Source organism: Globicephala melas, chromosome 8 (genome assembly GCF_963455315.2).
Source record: "Globicephala melas chromosome 8, mGloMel1.2, whole genome shotgun sequence".
NCBI lineage: Eukaryota > Metazoa > Chordata > Mammalia > Artiodactyla > Delphinidae > Globicephala > Globicephala melas.
Genome location: NC_083321.1, coordinates 38,270,074 through 38,284,577, shown reverse-complemented (window position 1 = coordinate 38,284,577; position 14,504 = coordinate 38,270,074). Strand labels below are relative to the sequence as shown.

The following is a 14,504-nucleotide window of genomic DNA, read 5'->3' as shown; positions in this document are numbered from 1 at the left end:
CACAGAGCAAACAGCACTTGGCTTTCAAAGCTCTCTCTCCCGGAGGGCTCGTCCCCTTCCTCTTCTCTGCCCTCTTCCAGGGACCAGCCTGGGCTGCTCTGTTTATCTCTCTAGGTCACCAAGTACTGGACAGGTGAGGGGCCCTGAGGAGACCCCTGTTTAGCTCCAGAGCCATTGTCATCTCAGCTCTTGACAACGTGGCGCCTCCTTGCCCCAGGTCCTCCTGGCTCCAGACCCTTTACAAAGCCATGGCTAGTCTTCTGGGGGCCCCACAGGACAAAAAGCACCTACTAGACAGGCTTCGTGGGCTAGCCTGGGAACCTAGGCGTCTTATGATGCTGTTTCCATAGGAAACATGTCCCAGCAGGTTGAAGTTTGGATTGCAGAAAATAAGCATACATCTCTTAGAACCAAAGTAGCTGCCACCTGCCCCCACCTGTGTGACCAGAGGCTGTCCCTACTTTGCTGTCAGGAATCTTGGGGACCCAGTGCTCCCAATTTCCTTACGGCTTCCCTTCCCTCTCTCCCGTCGTAGCAACAGTGAGCCCGCCCTACTCCACCCTGCCACGTTATTGCCGGGAGGGGGAAGACCTCCCCCACCTCAGCAGTTGTTCCCCCTGATGGGGTGTCTGGAAGCTAGGTGTCTGTAACTCACGGGTCTGTACACAGCGTGGGGTTACTGTTACCACGACCAGGCTCAGGGGTAAGCAGAGCTGACAGAGAGGCTGAAGAGGGCCTAGGGTGTGGACACTGGTTTCTCTGAGCTCCCCAGAGGCTCCCACCTAATTTCTCCTGTCCTATCAAGTGCTCAGCCCAGGGGTGCTTGGAGGCCACAAGGTCACGGCTGAGGAACCTGGAGTGTCTTGGTGAAGAATCTAGGAAAACTGCCATGCTCATCTCTCCATTCTGAGAAAATCAGCTCTTAGAAGGATTTTCTGCAGAAGGGTGTCATGGCTGGTGCCACGATGGTGGGTGGCCTGGCCACTGGTGCCTGGACCAGGACGCCATGGTCTGACCGGACACAAGGAAGAGCTCAGTGCAAGCCCCACCTTGTGAGAACCTTCAGGTTGGACGCTGGCCACTTGAGCCCACCAGACCCCCTTGCTAGGCAATGTGACTGCCAGGAACACACAGGTGACCTGAGGGACCACCTCATTCTCCATGCACCTCTCTGGGAGACACATCTGGTGCACCCTCCACCGCTGCCCAGCACTGCCATGCCCACAGGTGTGTCTCTTCCTGCCACACCAAGAGAACCAACTTCAGCCGGAGTGGGGTGGTAGTCGTAGTGTCTACCTCTCTTAATTTCCTTCCCTATTTCCCACTCCTGTCAGAGCCCATGCTGGGTTGTTTCTCCTCTATTCAGAGACAATAGCCTGAAAATGGTGCCCATTATGCCCTCAGTTTTCTTCACCCCACTTGGGTTCCTGGCTCTGGGTGGAAAACAGCATGAGGCTGGGAGTCTCAGAGATTCCAGAGGATCTAGTCTGAGCCAAGCCATTAACCTCAGAAGTGACCTCAGGAAGATGCCCCCCTCTGGGCCTCAATTTCCCATCTGTAAAATGGTTCTCCCAACTTACAAAAACATTTTCCATTTATCTCTCCTTGCCACGTTCTGTGTAATTTCCACAGATCTATCTTTTTATTCACAAATTCTCTCTTCAGCTATGTTAATTCATTTAACCTGTACACTGAGTTGTTTTTTGTTTCTTTTTTATTTTTTTCTCTCTGGGGGCTTCCTCTTGGCCCTTCCTACCAAAATGGCTCTTAAACTGGACAGATCAGGGAATCAGAGTGAGGTTTTCTAGCTGCTAAATATCTACATCCCAATTATGCACTTGGGCAGTAACCACAAAGGGGTGGATCCATGGAACCACTAGACCAACTGTGAGATAAACTGGGGCCAGGACTCCATCCATCACCTGACCTCTATATGCCCACTCTGACCAGGGGGCCAGCTGAATTAATTTCAATAACTAAATTTTTAATTTTTAGAAGTTCTTTTGGCTTTCTTTTTGCTGTTTTGCCTTGTGCCTTTCTTTAATTATTTTAACACACTTATTTTGTTGGTTTTATTTTGTTTTGTTTTTTGGCCATGCCGTGCAGCTTGTGGGATCTTAGTTCCCTGACCAGGGACCAAACCCTGGTGCTCAGCAGCGAAAGCACAGAGTCCTAACCCCTGGACTGCCAGGGAGTTCCCTTAAAGCACTTATTTTATTATCTCTTTCAGACTATTCTATCATCTCGAGGTATTGAGGAACGAATTCTCCTATTTGCTGACTCTCACTCTGGTGGTACATCTTTTCTGGAGGATTTTTATTTCTTTATTATCAGCTCATTGTTTAACATGAGTATTTGCCACTGGAATCCTATGTTCTCTGGAAAATGGTTTTAATATGCGTGTCTTCTGGGACCATAGGAGTTTTACCAGTTTTGGTCTTTTTTTCTCTATTTTCGGGGCTTGGGGTTCCCAAACCACTTGGTTAATGTAAATTCAGTCCCTACACCTGTGAGTACCTCAAGCTTGAGCTTTTGTTCTTTAAAGAGAAATTTTCTACCTCTCATGGCCCCAGGTAGATGAAAGCTTCCTTAAGGCACTGGCAGCTCAGTCTGACTTATTGAAAAGAAGTCCTCACACTTGGGAGAATTCAAAACTGCTGTTATTTATTCATTTATTGCTGCCTCTCAATAACATATCAGCTTAATAAGACATCAAAGACCACATCTATCTTTCTCATCACTGTACCTTGAGGGCCAGCCCAGGGCCCTGCACGTAGCAGGCTCTCAATACGTTTGCTCGATAAATGGCTGAAGAACGTTGATTTCTGGCAGCTCTGCTACAAGAGACAGTTTGAGGCTCTCCTGGACGGGATGATCCCCAAAGTCTCCCACTTCTGCCACCCCTACCTCCTCCCCCAGCCCTGGCACCCTATCCTGGCATGTAAGTAGCTGCACACAGGGCTGGCTGGTTGCGGGGGACTCACTGGAGATGGAGGTGTAGACGGCGAAGGCCCTGAGGCTGGTCATCTCCTTCCTGCGGGTCATCTCCACCCGCGTGCGGAAGATGTTCTCCCAGGCGTACAGCTTGAGCAGTTTGATGCCACGCAGCATCTCGTTGGTCTGTTTCAGCCTCTCGTTGGAATACTCCTGCCAGGAGTCACTGAGTCAGAGAAGGGTTTCTTTTGCCCCCATCCAACCCAAGAGGAAGGAGGTGAGTCAATGCCCTCACCAATTTACAGCCTCCGCCCAGCCTCCGTCTCCTTGGGGATGCTCCATTAATCCCATTTCACAAAGAAACCGAGGCCTGGACAGCTGAAGTGACCTGCTTAAGGCCAGTCATAGTGTGGATGTGTGTGGGGGGCACTGTTTGGTGACATCTGGGGGAAGAGTGAGGAGACCCACTAATGTAAGGGGAGAGGGAGCAGTATGGGGGAAGGATGGGAAAAGGGGGCGCATGCACACCTACAGATACTTACCAGTGTGCTCCGCTGGGCCTGGGAGAGCTTGGTGGCCACAAAATACTGCACTGGAGCCAGCAGAATGATGACAGCTGCTCCAATTAAGGCACTGATTCCAAGGATGTAGTAAAGGAGAATCACACCCACGATGATCTGAGGGAGGGTCATGGGAATGAATTCCCTTTGATCTGGGGGCTTCCCTGCCAGGGGGTATTGGCACCCCCCTCCCCACCCGGTAACCCAGTGCCCTAAAGTGGGACATGCCTTTGTGTCCAGCTTTCAAAAGTTTCTTGTGGGAAAGAGGAGGAGGTGTTACAAAGCAATTTCAGAAGGAGGGACTCACATGATGGGCTCTCACACAAGCAGAGAATTTCTGGGCTGGTAACTAACTGTATTTATCTGCAAGGCTGGCTGAGGCATTAACTCTCTCCATGTCTACTTTTGCAGATGGAGGTCTAAGAGGTGAGTCTGCACAGTGAGTGACAGCACCTTTTGTTCTATTGGCTGGTTTTCAAGGCTGATGGTTCACTCTCATTGGAAAAAAGTGATACGTAAGCAAAGGAGCAAAATAGCTGTATCCATGCCAGACAAAACCAGTCCAGGGTCTAAGAGTTTACTTTTCATCCTTATGCTCCTGGTGTCTTTAATTTTTGGTGAATCTGGTAGGCATCCTCTAAAAAGAGAATTCATTCTGTTTCTAGCTTTATGTAAATGACAGCTGGCTTCTGAATATTTATGAGAAGTATAAATTACTCTTGCCAGCCCCCAAAGCATCACGATGACAACTTCTCAGGTCGCCTTCAAAGGCAGACGCTTCTAAATTCAGGACTTATTCTAGAGGAACAGATGTGCTGCTTCCTTAAAAGAAAACAAAAGTGTGTCTGGGTTGGCCCTGCACTCCCCGAGCCCTACACCAAATTGGCACTAGGCTCCTGCACCATCTCAAGGGCCAAAGAGCGGGTGGGTGGCTCTGTTGTGTCTATTAGTTAGAGAATGCCTCCTGCATTAGCAGGTTCCTAGGGGGCGGGTAAGTGACCCCTTTACCACCTGCCTCCCAGTGTTTAACTGATGTTAAATGCTGGCATGGATGGGCAGAGGAGCACATTAGGAGATGAAAAACCTTCCTACTCTTGCTGGCCCCTACTCCCATCATCCCTCTGGAAAACTATCCCTGGCCTCCACTCTTTCCATTAGCTGTCCTCATTTGGAGGCAGTCGGGGTGTTGTTTAGCAACTTGGGTAGAGCAGGATACCAGGGAAGCTCTCAGACCACTGCCAGAGTCACCGCCAGGGCCCCGGCTGGGGGGTCGGTGTCTGCACGCCCACCACCTCCAAGGCTGGCAGCTGCTGGGGCAAGAGCTGGGGATGTGACGACTTCTACTGCCACCAGGCTCCTCCTCACACTTCAGCCACCCTTTGTCACGCTCCCCAGACCCTTCTGCCCCCTCTGCCCTTCTGCAGGGGTCTGAATGGACCCTGTGAGAGAACATACCAGAAATCAGGGATTCTGAGTGTGCAAAGCAAGTGTGGGGAATAAAAGGACTATTTTATCTCCTAGTCTCAGGCTAGGAAAGCAGTCTCATGTAGTGGTGGGGAGATCACAGTCCCAGGAGTCTGCAGCCGAGTTTGAATGCAGTCCCAGCATTTACTGGCAGTGCAAGCTTGCATCTCAGCATCTTCATTTTTAAAATGGTAATTTTAATTGCCGCCTTAGCAGGACTGTTGTGAAGATTAAATGAACATATATATGATAAGAACCTAGAATAGTGCCTGACACTTAGCTGGAGACAAGGTGGCTGACCTTTTTTTAAAGATCCTTCTTTGACGTGGACCATTTTTAAAGTCTTTACTGAATTTGTTACAATATTGCTTCTGTTGTTTATGTTTTGGTTTTTTGGCTGCCAAGCCTATGGGATCTTAGCTCCCCCCACCAGGGATCGCAGGGATCGAACCAGTACCCCCTGCAGTGGAAGGCAAATTCTTAACTACTGGGCCACCAGAGAAGTCCCTGACCCTCCTTCTTAAAAACAAACAAAAAGCCTCAGGGGATCTCTGTCACTAGGGAACCACAGAAAGGCGATACCTGGGTATGGTGCTCCTACCAGCTCACTGTGTGGCCCAGGGTAAGGTCCCTGCCCTCTCTGGGCCTCTGATGCCCATGGCATGAGGAAGCACAGAGGTCCCCACTCTGGCCAAGATCTTTGACATGGCTGTCAATAAGCTTCAGGGGGCCCGCAAAGCCCCTTAAATTGTAGGCAAAATGTGTGAATGCACATTTGTTTTTCTGAGAAGAAAGTTTCATTAGGTTTTCAGAAGTAGATGTAGATCAGTGGTTGCTTAGAGCTGGGGGCAGGGATGAGGAGTGACTGCCAGGGAATGTCGGTTTCTTTTTGGGGTGATGAAAGTGTTCTAAAATTGTGATGATGTTGCACAACTCTGTAAACATGCAAAAGTGAATTGTACACTTTAAATGGGTGAATTATATCTCAATAAAACTGTTATTTAAAAAAGTATATGTGAATAAAAAAGATTACAAATCAGGGTGAGCCCCTGGGGACAAAGGAACAGGGGCTCCTGAGCTAATTTCGATACCATCAAAAGCCTCATGTGCCCTGTGGCCAACCAGGCTCCACATGGAATCCTGACCTGGTCGAAGGAATTGTATCAATTCCGGTGGTAACACTGTGTCTTGAGGCTGGTCAATGCTATAAGGGCAAAGGTACAGTCTTTGAGGAATTAAAACAGAAAATCAAATGATACTTCATGATAAAAAAGGAAATGTAAGTATTTTGTGGAGGTAAAAATTCTTACCTAATCTCCCCCCCATCCCCCCCACCCCACCCCCAACCCCGGTGTTGTGAGAGTTAATTACACAAGTGAGACAGGCTGGGCAGGCCAGGCACAGGGCAGGGGCTATCAGCTATTAGTTTTGTTAGCAATGGTACATGTGCAACAAACACTATTAATGATAGTAACCAGGGACTTCCCTGGTGGCGCAGTGGTTAAGAATCCGCCTGCCAATGCAGGGGACATGGGTTCGAGCCCTGGTCCGGGAAGATCCCACATGCCACGGAGCAACTAAGCCCGTGCGCCACAACTACTGAGCCTGCGCTCTAGAGCCCGCGAGCCACAGCTACTGAGCCCGTGTGCCGCAACTACTGAAGCCCATGCACCGCAACTACTGAAGCCCATGCACCGCAACTACTGAAGCCCGTGCGCCTAGAGCCCGTGCTCTGCAACAAGAGAAGCCACCGCAATGAGAAGACCAGCACACAGCAACGAAGAGTAGCCCCTGCTCACCGCAACTAGAGAAAGCCCACGCGCAGCAATGAAGACGCAATGCAGCCAAAAAAATAAAAATAAAAATAAATAAATAAAATTTAAAAAGTAAAATAATAGTAACCATAACAATGCAGCAGGTCTGGTGGACAAAATCTTCCAAAACGGGTTGTTCAAGGAAACACAAGAGAAACGATGAAAGGCTGTGACTATTAGATGAGCCCTCCAGGCCCTTCTATAGTTTCTGTAGTCACTGATCCATCTTGGCAGAGTGGAGGGGGGCACAGGGATCTGGGTGTTGGTCAGTGGTAACAGGGAATGGTGTATATGGCTGTTCCCGTAAAAAGGACCATCAGATTTCCTGCCCTACATCCAATCTTGTCTAGCTGCCTCCCTATGCAAGCCTCTCCTTCTGTTTTTCTTTAGTGTCTCTTACATATAAACTTTACAGGTAAGGAAGACCAATATACATCACTTTAGATTAAGGTTTATGGAATCTACATCCCAAGAAGCAATGGATTCTGGATTGGTAAAGTTCTTACATCAAAGTGAGCAAGTTAGAGGGCTGTGATGTTTACTTAGTGACCACTCTATGCCAGGCACTGTGCTTGGTGCTTTGCTTACATTATCTAATTGAATCATCAGAACACCTCCAGAGGGTAGGAATCATCCTCTTTTCCCAGATGAGGAAACCGAGGCTCAGATAGGTTAAGGACGTGAATCAGCCTGCCTCACCCAAGTCCAGACACTTTCTGCTATACCAGGCATCCCCTGTGAAGCCTGCAGGCCCTCTGGGAGTGGATCTTGGATTTCAGTTTCTGGCCTGAGCACCAGAGTGAAGATGCATCTTCAGGCACACGGCAGGAATCACAGACTCTGTGGCGGAAGAGCTCCAGATGGGAGATGGAGCAGATGAGGCCAGGAGTCAGGTAAACCGTGCCGGGGATTCTCATTCTACTGTTGGGGGAGAATGTGCCTCCTCCAGAGCCAGTCCCAAAAGTTGCCTGGCTTTAGGAAATGCCATGTTTTAGATTTCCAAAATTAACACGGGTTTATTGGAGAATTTAGAAACGCATAAACAAAATAAAAATCGCTTGTAATCCCACCACAAGGACTTTCAGTTCTTTTTTTTCCTGTGTGAATCTGTACAAATATATACATGTGTATATTCCAATTTAGCAGGAAGCACACTGTGAATACTATTTTTAACTTACTCTTTTTGCTTAAAAATACATCGTCAAAAAAAAAATACATCGTGAACACTTTTCAACGTAATTAAGTACTCTGCTATAACATAACTTCTAATGTCTGTGAAAGTGTTCCACACATGATTATTCTATACATATTTTTTAAGGTTGGCTACATTTTAAAAGTCTTAGTGACACTGCCTTCTCTGATCATCAAGAGAGATGGCTAGACCACTTGCAGAGTATAAGACAGTATAGACACCCAGGCATACACTCCATGGAGACCCCAAGGGGATAGAAGGTGCAGGCAAACAAGGAATGGAAGATGGTGAGCTTCTGGCCACTGGGCATGTACCAGCGGATTCTGGTTTTGTGTCCCCCAATCCCCAACAAAGCACACATCCCTTACCTGTACTGGCATAGCCCAGAGGTTTGGGCACAAGAAGAAAAACCACATGAGCTGGTTGGTGTCGATGGCTACCAGGTTACAGATCTGCCCGGCAGTCATTTCCCCCATGGATAGGTTGGAGGTGGACAGGTGCATAATTTTATTGTAAATTTTGGTCTGGAAATAAGAGCAGAGTGTTTCACATTTGTCATCATCAACATCCTAATCACCACCCCAGATGCCATGTGTCTCTAAAGTGCCAGGGGCTTCTCAGACATTCCCCCATGGAGCCCCAGAGCAGCTCTGTAAAGGGCACTGCATGATTGTTCCAGTTTTACAAATGGAGTAACTAAGGCTCAGAGAGGTAAAGGGCATTGACTATAGTTCAAGCAAGTCAGAGAGGCAGCATTCGCGTGAGGAATCTGTGCTAGCATGGCAAGCTACTTCCCCAGCAAGCAAGGCCTTTCCCTTGGAGACAGGACTTAATTAGCTTTTAAATCTTAAAAGCAGATTTTCACGTCCAGTTGTATTCTTGATTTACCGGAGGTCCGTGGAGAACACAACTTTAGAGCCATAAAAATGACGAAGGGTGGCAGCCATCTGTTTTAATGCGGCTTCTTCACCCGGGAAAGGGGGTATGCTCTGGGGCCAAGTCCTGTCTTAATTGAGCCTTTAAATAAAACAAGGATTCAGCCTGGGAAGGTCTTATGTGAGACAAATGCTTGTGTCGATCAGCCCCAGCACCTTCCGGAGTCTGGCCACCCCAAGGACCTTGTTCTACTTCCCCAGGGTAGATGGGGAGCAGCCATGGCAATGGCTCCCTGTGAACTCCGAACCTAAAAGCTCTATGTGCACGGTGACTGTGCCTCCCAGAAAGATGGCAATTGTCAGGCTCCGTGCCCTTAAACAAGGAAAAATGCATTCCCTTTAGGGATGCCTGCTCTTGAATGAAATTCTACTGTGCATTCTGTTGCAAGGTGGATTCCCAGCCCTTAATTCATCTTTTGTGTAAACCCAGGCTTTTTCATGGGTCAGGTCTGCTTAAAGCATGAACCTGTTCTGTCTTTTACGAGTTTATATATACCATGGGTAAGGTTTAATATAATGGCAATGACATTTTTTGACAGATCTATGCTCATCCTAAGTTATGTGCAATCAGTCTTTAAAGAATAATAATAAATCTAGTTTCAGTGAAGTAGGAACATACAGTAAACTATCAAATAAAGCATTATTAAGACCAGGATATAGAGAATTACATGACCGAAACCTGGTATATGTCAAAAATTATATATAATGCAGGAATCTTGCTTCATAACTTTTCATGCAAGAACTGTCGTTGTTCTCAAACTCATGAAGACATAAACCCTTATCTAGAGATTTCTGTAAATCTCGGAAAGGAAGAAGTTTTTCTCTAATTTGCTCCCATAATAAATGCCAGCATTTTCTTTTGGGGACATAATGAATTCGTGCAAAAGATTCAGACAGTTTAATAAAAATGATTACATGCTAATACATTAAAAAACCATATTTGGCTTTTTTAGTATAATTGGAAAATATTGGGCTAGTGTGTGATTTATGACAGAAATAGAAAGTAGATTTAATTACAAAACTGCTTGACTATGAAATTGGCTGCTGTTTGTGGTGATACATGCCTGCCTGTCACTGGAGGGGTCTGGACAGAGTTTGGGATTTTAGAGAGGTTTTCTGAACTAGCAATAGCTTGGTTCTCCTAGATCTGAACCCCTATGAGTCTTAGAGGGTCTTAGATTTTCCTGGGATCTTTCTACCATTCTCACTTGATGACATTCATGAGGAAATGAAAAACCACTGGAGATGGACAGCTTCACAAGCTGTGCACTATACAACTCCAGGGGGCGCCACTCACATGGACTATACCAAGATAACCAGAGTTTGGACCCAGACACAGTCTCCAGCCCAGGCTATACCCTTCTCTTCTCAGTTCCTTTTCTGCAATGCCTCTGATCCTGGCTCCCAGAGGACCAATCAATGTTCATGATTCTGAGAAACATTTCTGAAGAATGAGCTGGCTTTGGGATTTAGTCACAATTTCCTAGTGTTCTACTGACTTCATGGGAATTGCTGGGTATGGCAGAATCTGCCAGCTGTCCCCCACTATCCATTCTCTTCTTTCTGTAAGAAGAACTTCTAGCAGGGCATATATGGCTGTCAAGAATAGAGACCAGGGACTTCCCTGATGGTCCAGTGGTTAGGACTCCACACTTCTACTGCAGGGGGCATAGGTTTGATCCCTGGTTGGGAAACTAAGATCCCACGTGCCGTGTGGTGTGGCCAAAAAAAAAAAAAAAAGAAAGAAAAGAAAAAGAATAAAGACCACACTTTCTAGCCTCTCTAGGTATAGCCATGTGGCCAATTTCTCCCCAGTGGGATGGGAGAGGATCTGTGCAACTTCCGCATCATGATTTGAAAAGACATTAGGCCTTCCTATTGTCCCATCTTTCTTCTTGTCGGTTTAAATGTAGACACAATAGTGGCAATTTCAGTAGTCACATTAAACCATGAGACAAAGTCATGTAAGAAGGCTGGCAAAGCAACATTACAGAAGGAGCCAAGGTCTCTGATGATTGTATAGCTGCCGCATCAGCCCTGACTAAATGTGCAAAACAAACTTTTATCCTATTTAAACCACTATCACACTGGGTCTCTCCATGCCAACAGTGGAACCAAAATTCTAATGAAAACACTGGGGCTTGGGGCTTCCCTGGTGGCACAGTGGTTGAGAGTCCGCCTGCCGATGCAGGGGACATGGGTTCGTGCCCCGGTCCGGGAAGATCCCACATGCCGTGGAGCAGCTGGGCCTGTGAGCCATGGCCGCTGAGCCTGTGCATCTGGAGCCTGTGCTCTGCAATGGGAGAGGCCACAACAGTGAGAGGCCCGTGTACCACAAAAAACAAAAAACAAAAAACACTGGGGCTCATCACCACCTTGCCTAATGGGGCCCTGAATCCTTCCTGACCTTGACCATCCTTTCAACCGACTCTGAGAAGGAAACCACAGCAGACAGGAACAAGAACCTAGACCCAGGGACTTACCAGGCCGGGTACGTCTCTCTCATCACGACCCAAGATTTAAGAGTTCAAATAGATCTTACAGTCTATCTAGTCTTGGTATGTCAGACATGCTTCTTTGTAACCAAAGAAGACTGTCTGGTAACAGAGCCCTGGAACAATGTTTATAGAAGGATTCTTGGGCTGCACTTGCACTCAGCAGGAAAAAGTGCTGTGACTGATTAGTGATGTCTGTCCCATTCAAGGCTGAGCAGTTGACATCTCAGATCTAGTCCAAGGTAGAACTAGGGCTAGAACTACTACATTTCCCAAGACCAGCCCAAGGCACTCTCCACTATGTCACACTGCCTTGGCAATGGTTATTGTTTCAAAACACTGTTAAAGGGTAACAAGAAAATAAATTCACAGCAGAATCATTCTTGAGTGTCCGTGAGGACAAATAATGCAGTTCTTATTGTGAAGTGAAAAGAATAATCATTCAAGTACCTGTATTGCTCCTCTCAAGTTAATTCCAGTTTCAATGGCGACATAGTAGGATGCTTGCAGAAATGTCCTTTGCAGTAGGAGGGCAAGGAACAGAAGCACGGCTAAGACGTAGGCATTAGCAAGGAACTCTTGGGATGAGACAAAGTAAACCCCGAGAAATTGTGTCTGTTGGAAAGAGAAATTCAGAGGTGGCAGTCGTGGCCAGCAAAATGACTGCCATTGGTACCTGTTACTGGGCCATAGAGGCCATTATTATAGGACCCTCCATGCTTGCAAGCCTTGGGCAACTGTTTATGAGTGAAAAATCAGACTAGCATTCTCCTAACTATAGGGAGGGTTGCCTATACTCTTTCCATCAATAAACTTAGGTGAACAGAATGTGGCCCAGCTCTAACCTCATGCCCATAAATATGACTCTCAGCTTTTTGGCCACCAGGCCAGGGGAGCTCACTCTGAACAGGACAAGAATAAATAGAGCAAATCACAGAGCAGCCGAAAGTAGAACTGCTAGAACAGGTCCCACGACGTGTGTTCTCTGCTACAAAAACTGAATCAGCTGAGGCCTTGTCCCACGTTCACCAACAGCGTGCACTATAGAAACTTCTGGGGAGAAAGACCAGCAGAAAACATGGCAGTAGTGCTCCCAGGCGAGAGATGGGAACTCATTGCCTATAATTGACTATTTCAGACCCAAGCGTCCCAGCCTTGTGGGCTCCTGGGACCTCCTTTTAAATGTAAGGCTTCCTGCACCTCCAGCAAGATCTCAGATGATACGCAGTGGGGGAAAAAAAACCCAAACACTTTGACTTCATTGCTAAAGATGCCAGGGAACAACAGCATGTGTTTCTAAATTCATCATCAACAGCTCCTGGGAAAACTTTGATCTTGATTAAGTCCATCGCTCCCCAGCAGGGCCACATCAGTGTTTCCATGAAGACATAGCTCTCCCCTTCCGGAGACCCTGCCCTGAACTTTGCAAGTGATTTGGAAGGGTGTGGGAACTGCTGCTGCGGGATAAAGAGTGGTGGGAACAAAGTGCTGAGAAGGAGCCTGATGGCATGTCCACACCAGAGCAGGCTGAAAGGGTCAGGATTCTAAGCGGAGTCCTGTTCCTAGAGTCAGAAATTCCTACATCCTGGATACAGGCCTTTCTGATGGTAGAGAAGATCTTGTCTCTTGGTTCAACAGGCCCCTTTAACCAGCTCTCACAGCTCCATGGAGCCGGTCCTGGCTACAACTGTATGGCCCTTCCTCTGTGGCATGGGGTCTCTCCCTTTTGGGGACAGCAAGGAAGCAGATATAGGGAGAAGTGAGGTCTCTTAGAAGGGGGTCCTACTGACACCTGAAGCCCCTGACTCTGTCTCATTTGTCCAAGTACAACAGGAAAAGGGAGAAGGGAGAAGTGAGAGGGTGGGGATGGCTGGAAGCAGCAAAATGGACCTTGAAACTAGGCCACATGGCTTAAGAACCTGAACTTACAGGGAAGCAAGGGGCAGGATACAATATTTACCAGGTGCGATGCTCACAATACGTAATGAGAAGAGTACCATTATTAGCCCAGTTTTACACATGAGGAAATGGAGTTTCAGCATGGTTAAGTGGCTGGCCCAAGGTCACATGCTGATAAAGGAAAACAACACGTGAACATGAACCTGTATGATGCCAAAATCACTACCGTAGATCCACTACTTAAGTCTCATCCAGTCTTTTGACCTTGAGTCTCCTGCTGTCAGCTACAAGCTTGTGACTTGTGGGGGACTGAAAGATGCCCACCTGCATGGTTCTGGGTCAAAAATGTAGTCATCCGGGCTTGGGAAAAACCTGGTCCTGTTTAACATGCCTTGGAATTCTTCTGTTCTACCAGCCTCTGTAGAGACCCAGCTCTGGAGAATAGAGTCCATAAAGCCACAAAGCACATCATGGGGGTTTATCCCAAAGGAAATAATTTAACATAAGGAAAGAGCTGTATGTGCAAAGATGTACTATCTCTGGATTATAGCAGGGGGAGAGTGCAAAAATCCATGTAAATATCTAACCACAGGGAATGGGTAAGTATATCAGGAGACTCATGGGAACGCTATGCCACCAAGAACCCCAGTTACCACGAAAGCTCTCGAGCAGCATGGAATGGCGCTCATTCACTGTGTCACAATGATCAGAAAGCACATACGCTGGGGAATGAGGGCTAGAAAAATCAACCGATCTCATTGGTTAGGCTATGGGCGCTATTTATTAAATGCACTCATCCGTATTTGTACATTTTTCACAAATTCTCATTTTTCAGATCTAAAGGCAAAGCCTTGACCCCTTCCCCTAACAACACACACACCCTAGGGTCAGAAATAATATTTATTTGGATCAAGAATTTTGTGACCTGTTAAAATGACAATCTGCTTGCAGGTATAAGTCATTGATTGGGTCATTATTTGATCTCTCTTCAAAGAGACAGCATAAAAGAGATAGAGGCCAGAATGGCTACATTTTGATGAAGAAGTGGGTTCTAGACTAGCCAAAGAGGGCTAGGATGCTGCCCAAGGAAGGCAGGCCCTGGGAAGCTTCAAATGGCTGTGAGAGCACCGGCATTGCCCAGCACCTTGAAGACTGGAGAGAAAAGGCCAAGGACTTACAACTTGACATTTGGCGGGTGGTAAATGCTTTGG

The 14,504-nt window shown here is 47.1% G+C and overlaps 1 protein-coding gene across 8 annotated transcripts in view; it reads right to left on the bottom strand.

Moving 5' to 3' along the window:
* ABCC8 (ATP binding cassette subfamily C member 8) overlaps positions 1-14,504 on the bottom strand; it is a 76,187-nt gene that overhangs the window by 41,862 nt on the left and 19,821 nt on the right. For 7 of the 8 annotated variants that reach the window (XR_009564894.1, XM_060303454.1, XM_030831511.2 and 4 more), the window contains 4 exons: positions 11,845-12,009; positions 8,333-8,488; positions 3,477-3,611; positions 2,985-3,147 (listed from right to left, as the gene is read on the bottom strand). Coding sequence is in view for 7 of the 8 variants with exons in the window: in XM_060303454.1 (XP_060159437.1) it covers positions 2,985-3,147; positions 3,477-3,611; positions 8,333-8,488; positions 11,845-12,009 (619 nt within the window). In the remaining variant the exon portion in view is untranslated. The remainder of the gene's footprint in view (positions 1-2,984; positions 3,148-3,476; positions 3,612-8,332; positions 8,489-11,844; positions 12,010-14,504) is intronic. The other variant, XM_030831507.2, reaches the window with a different exon arrangement.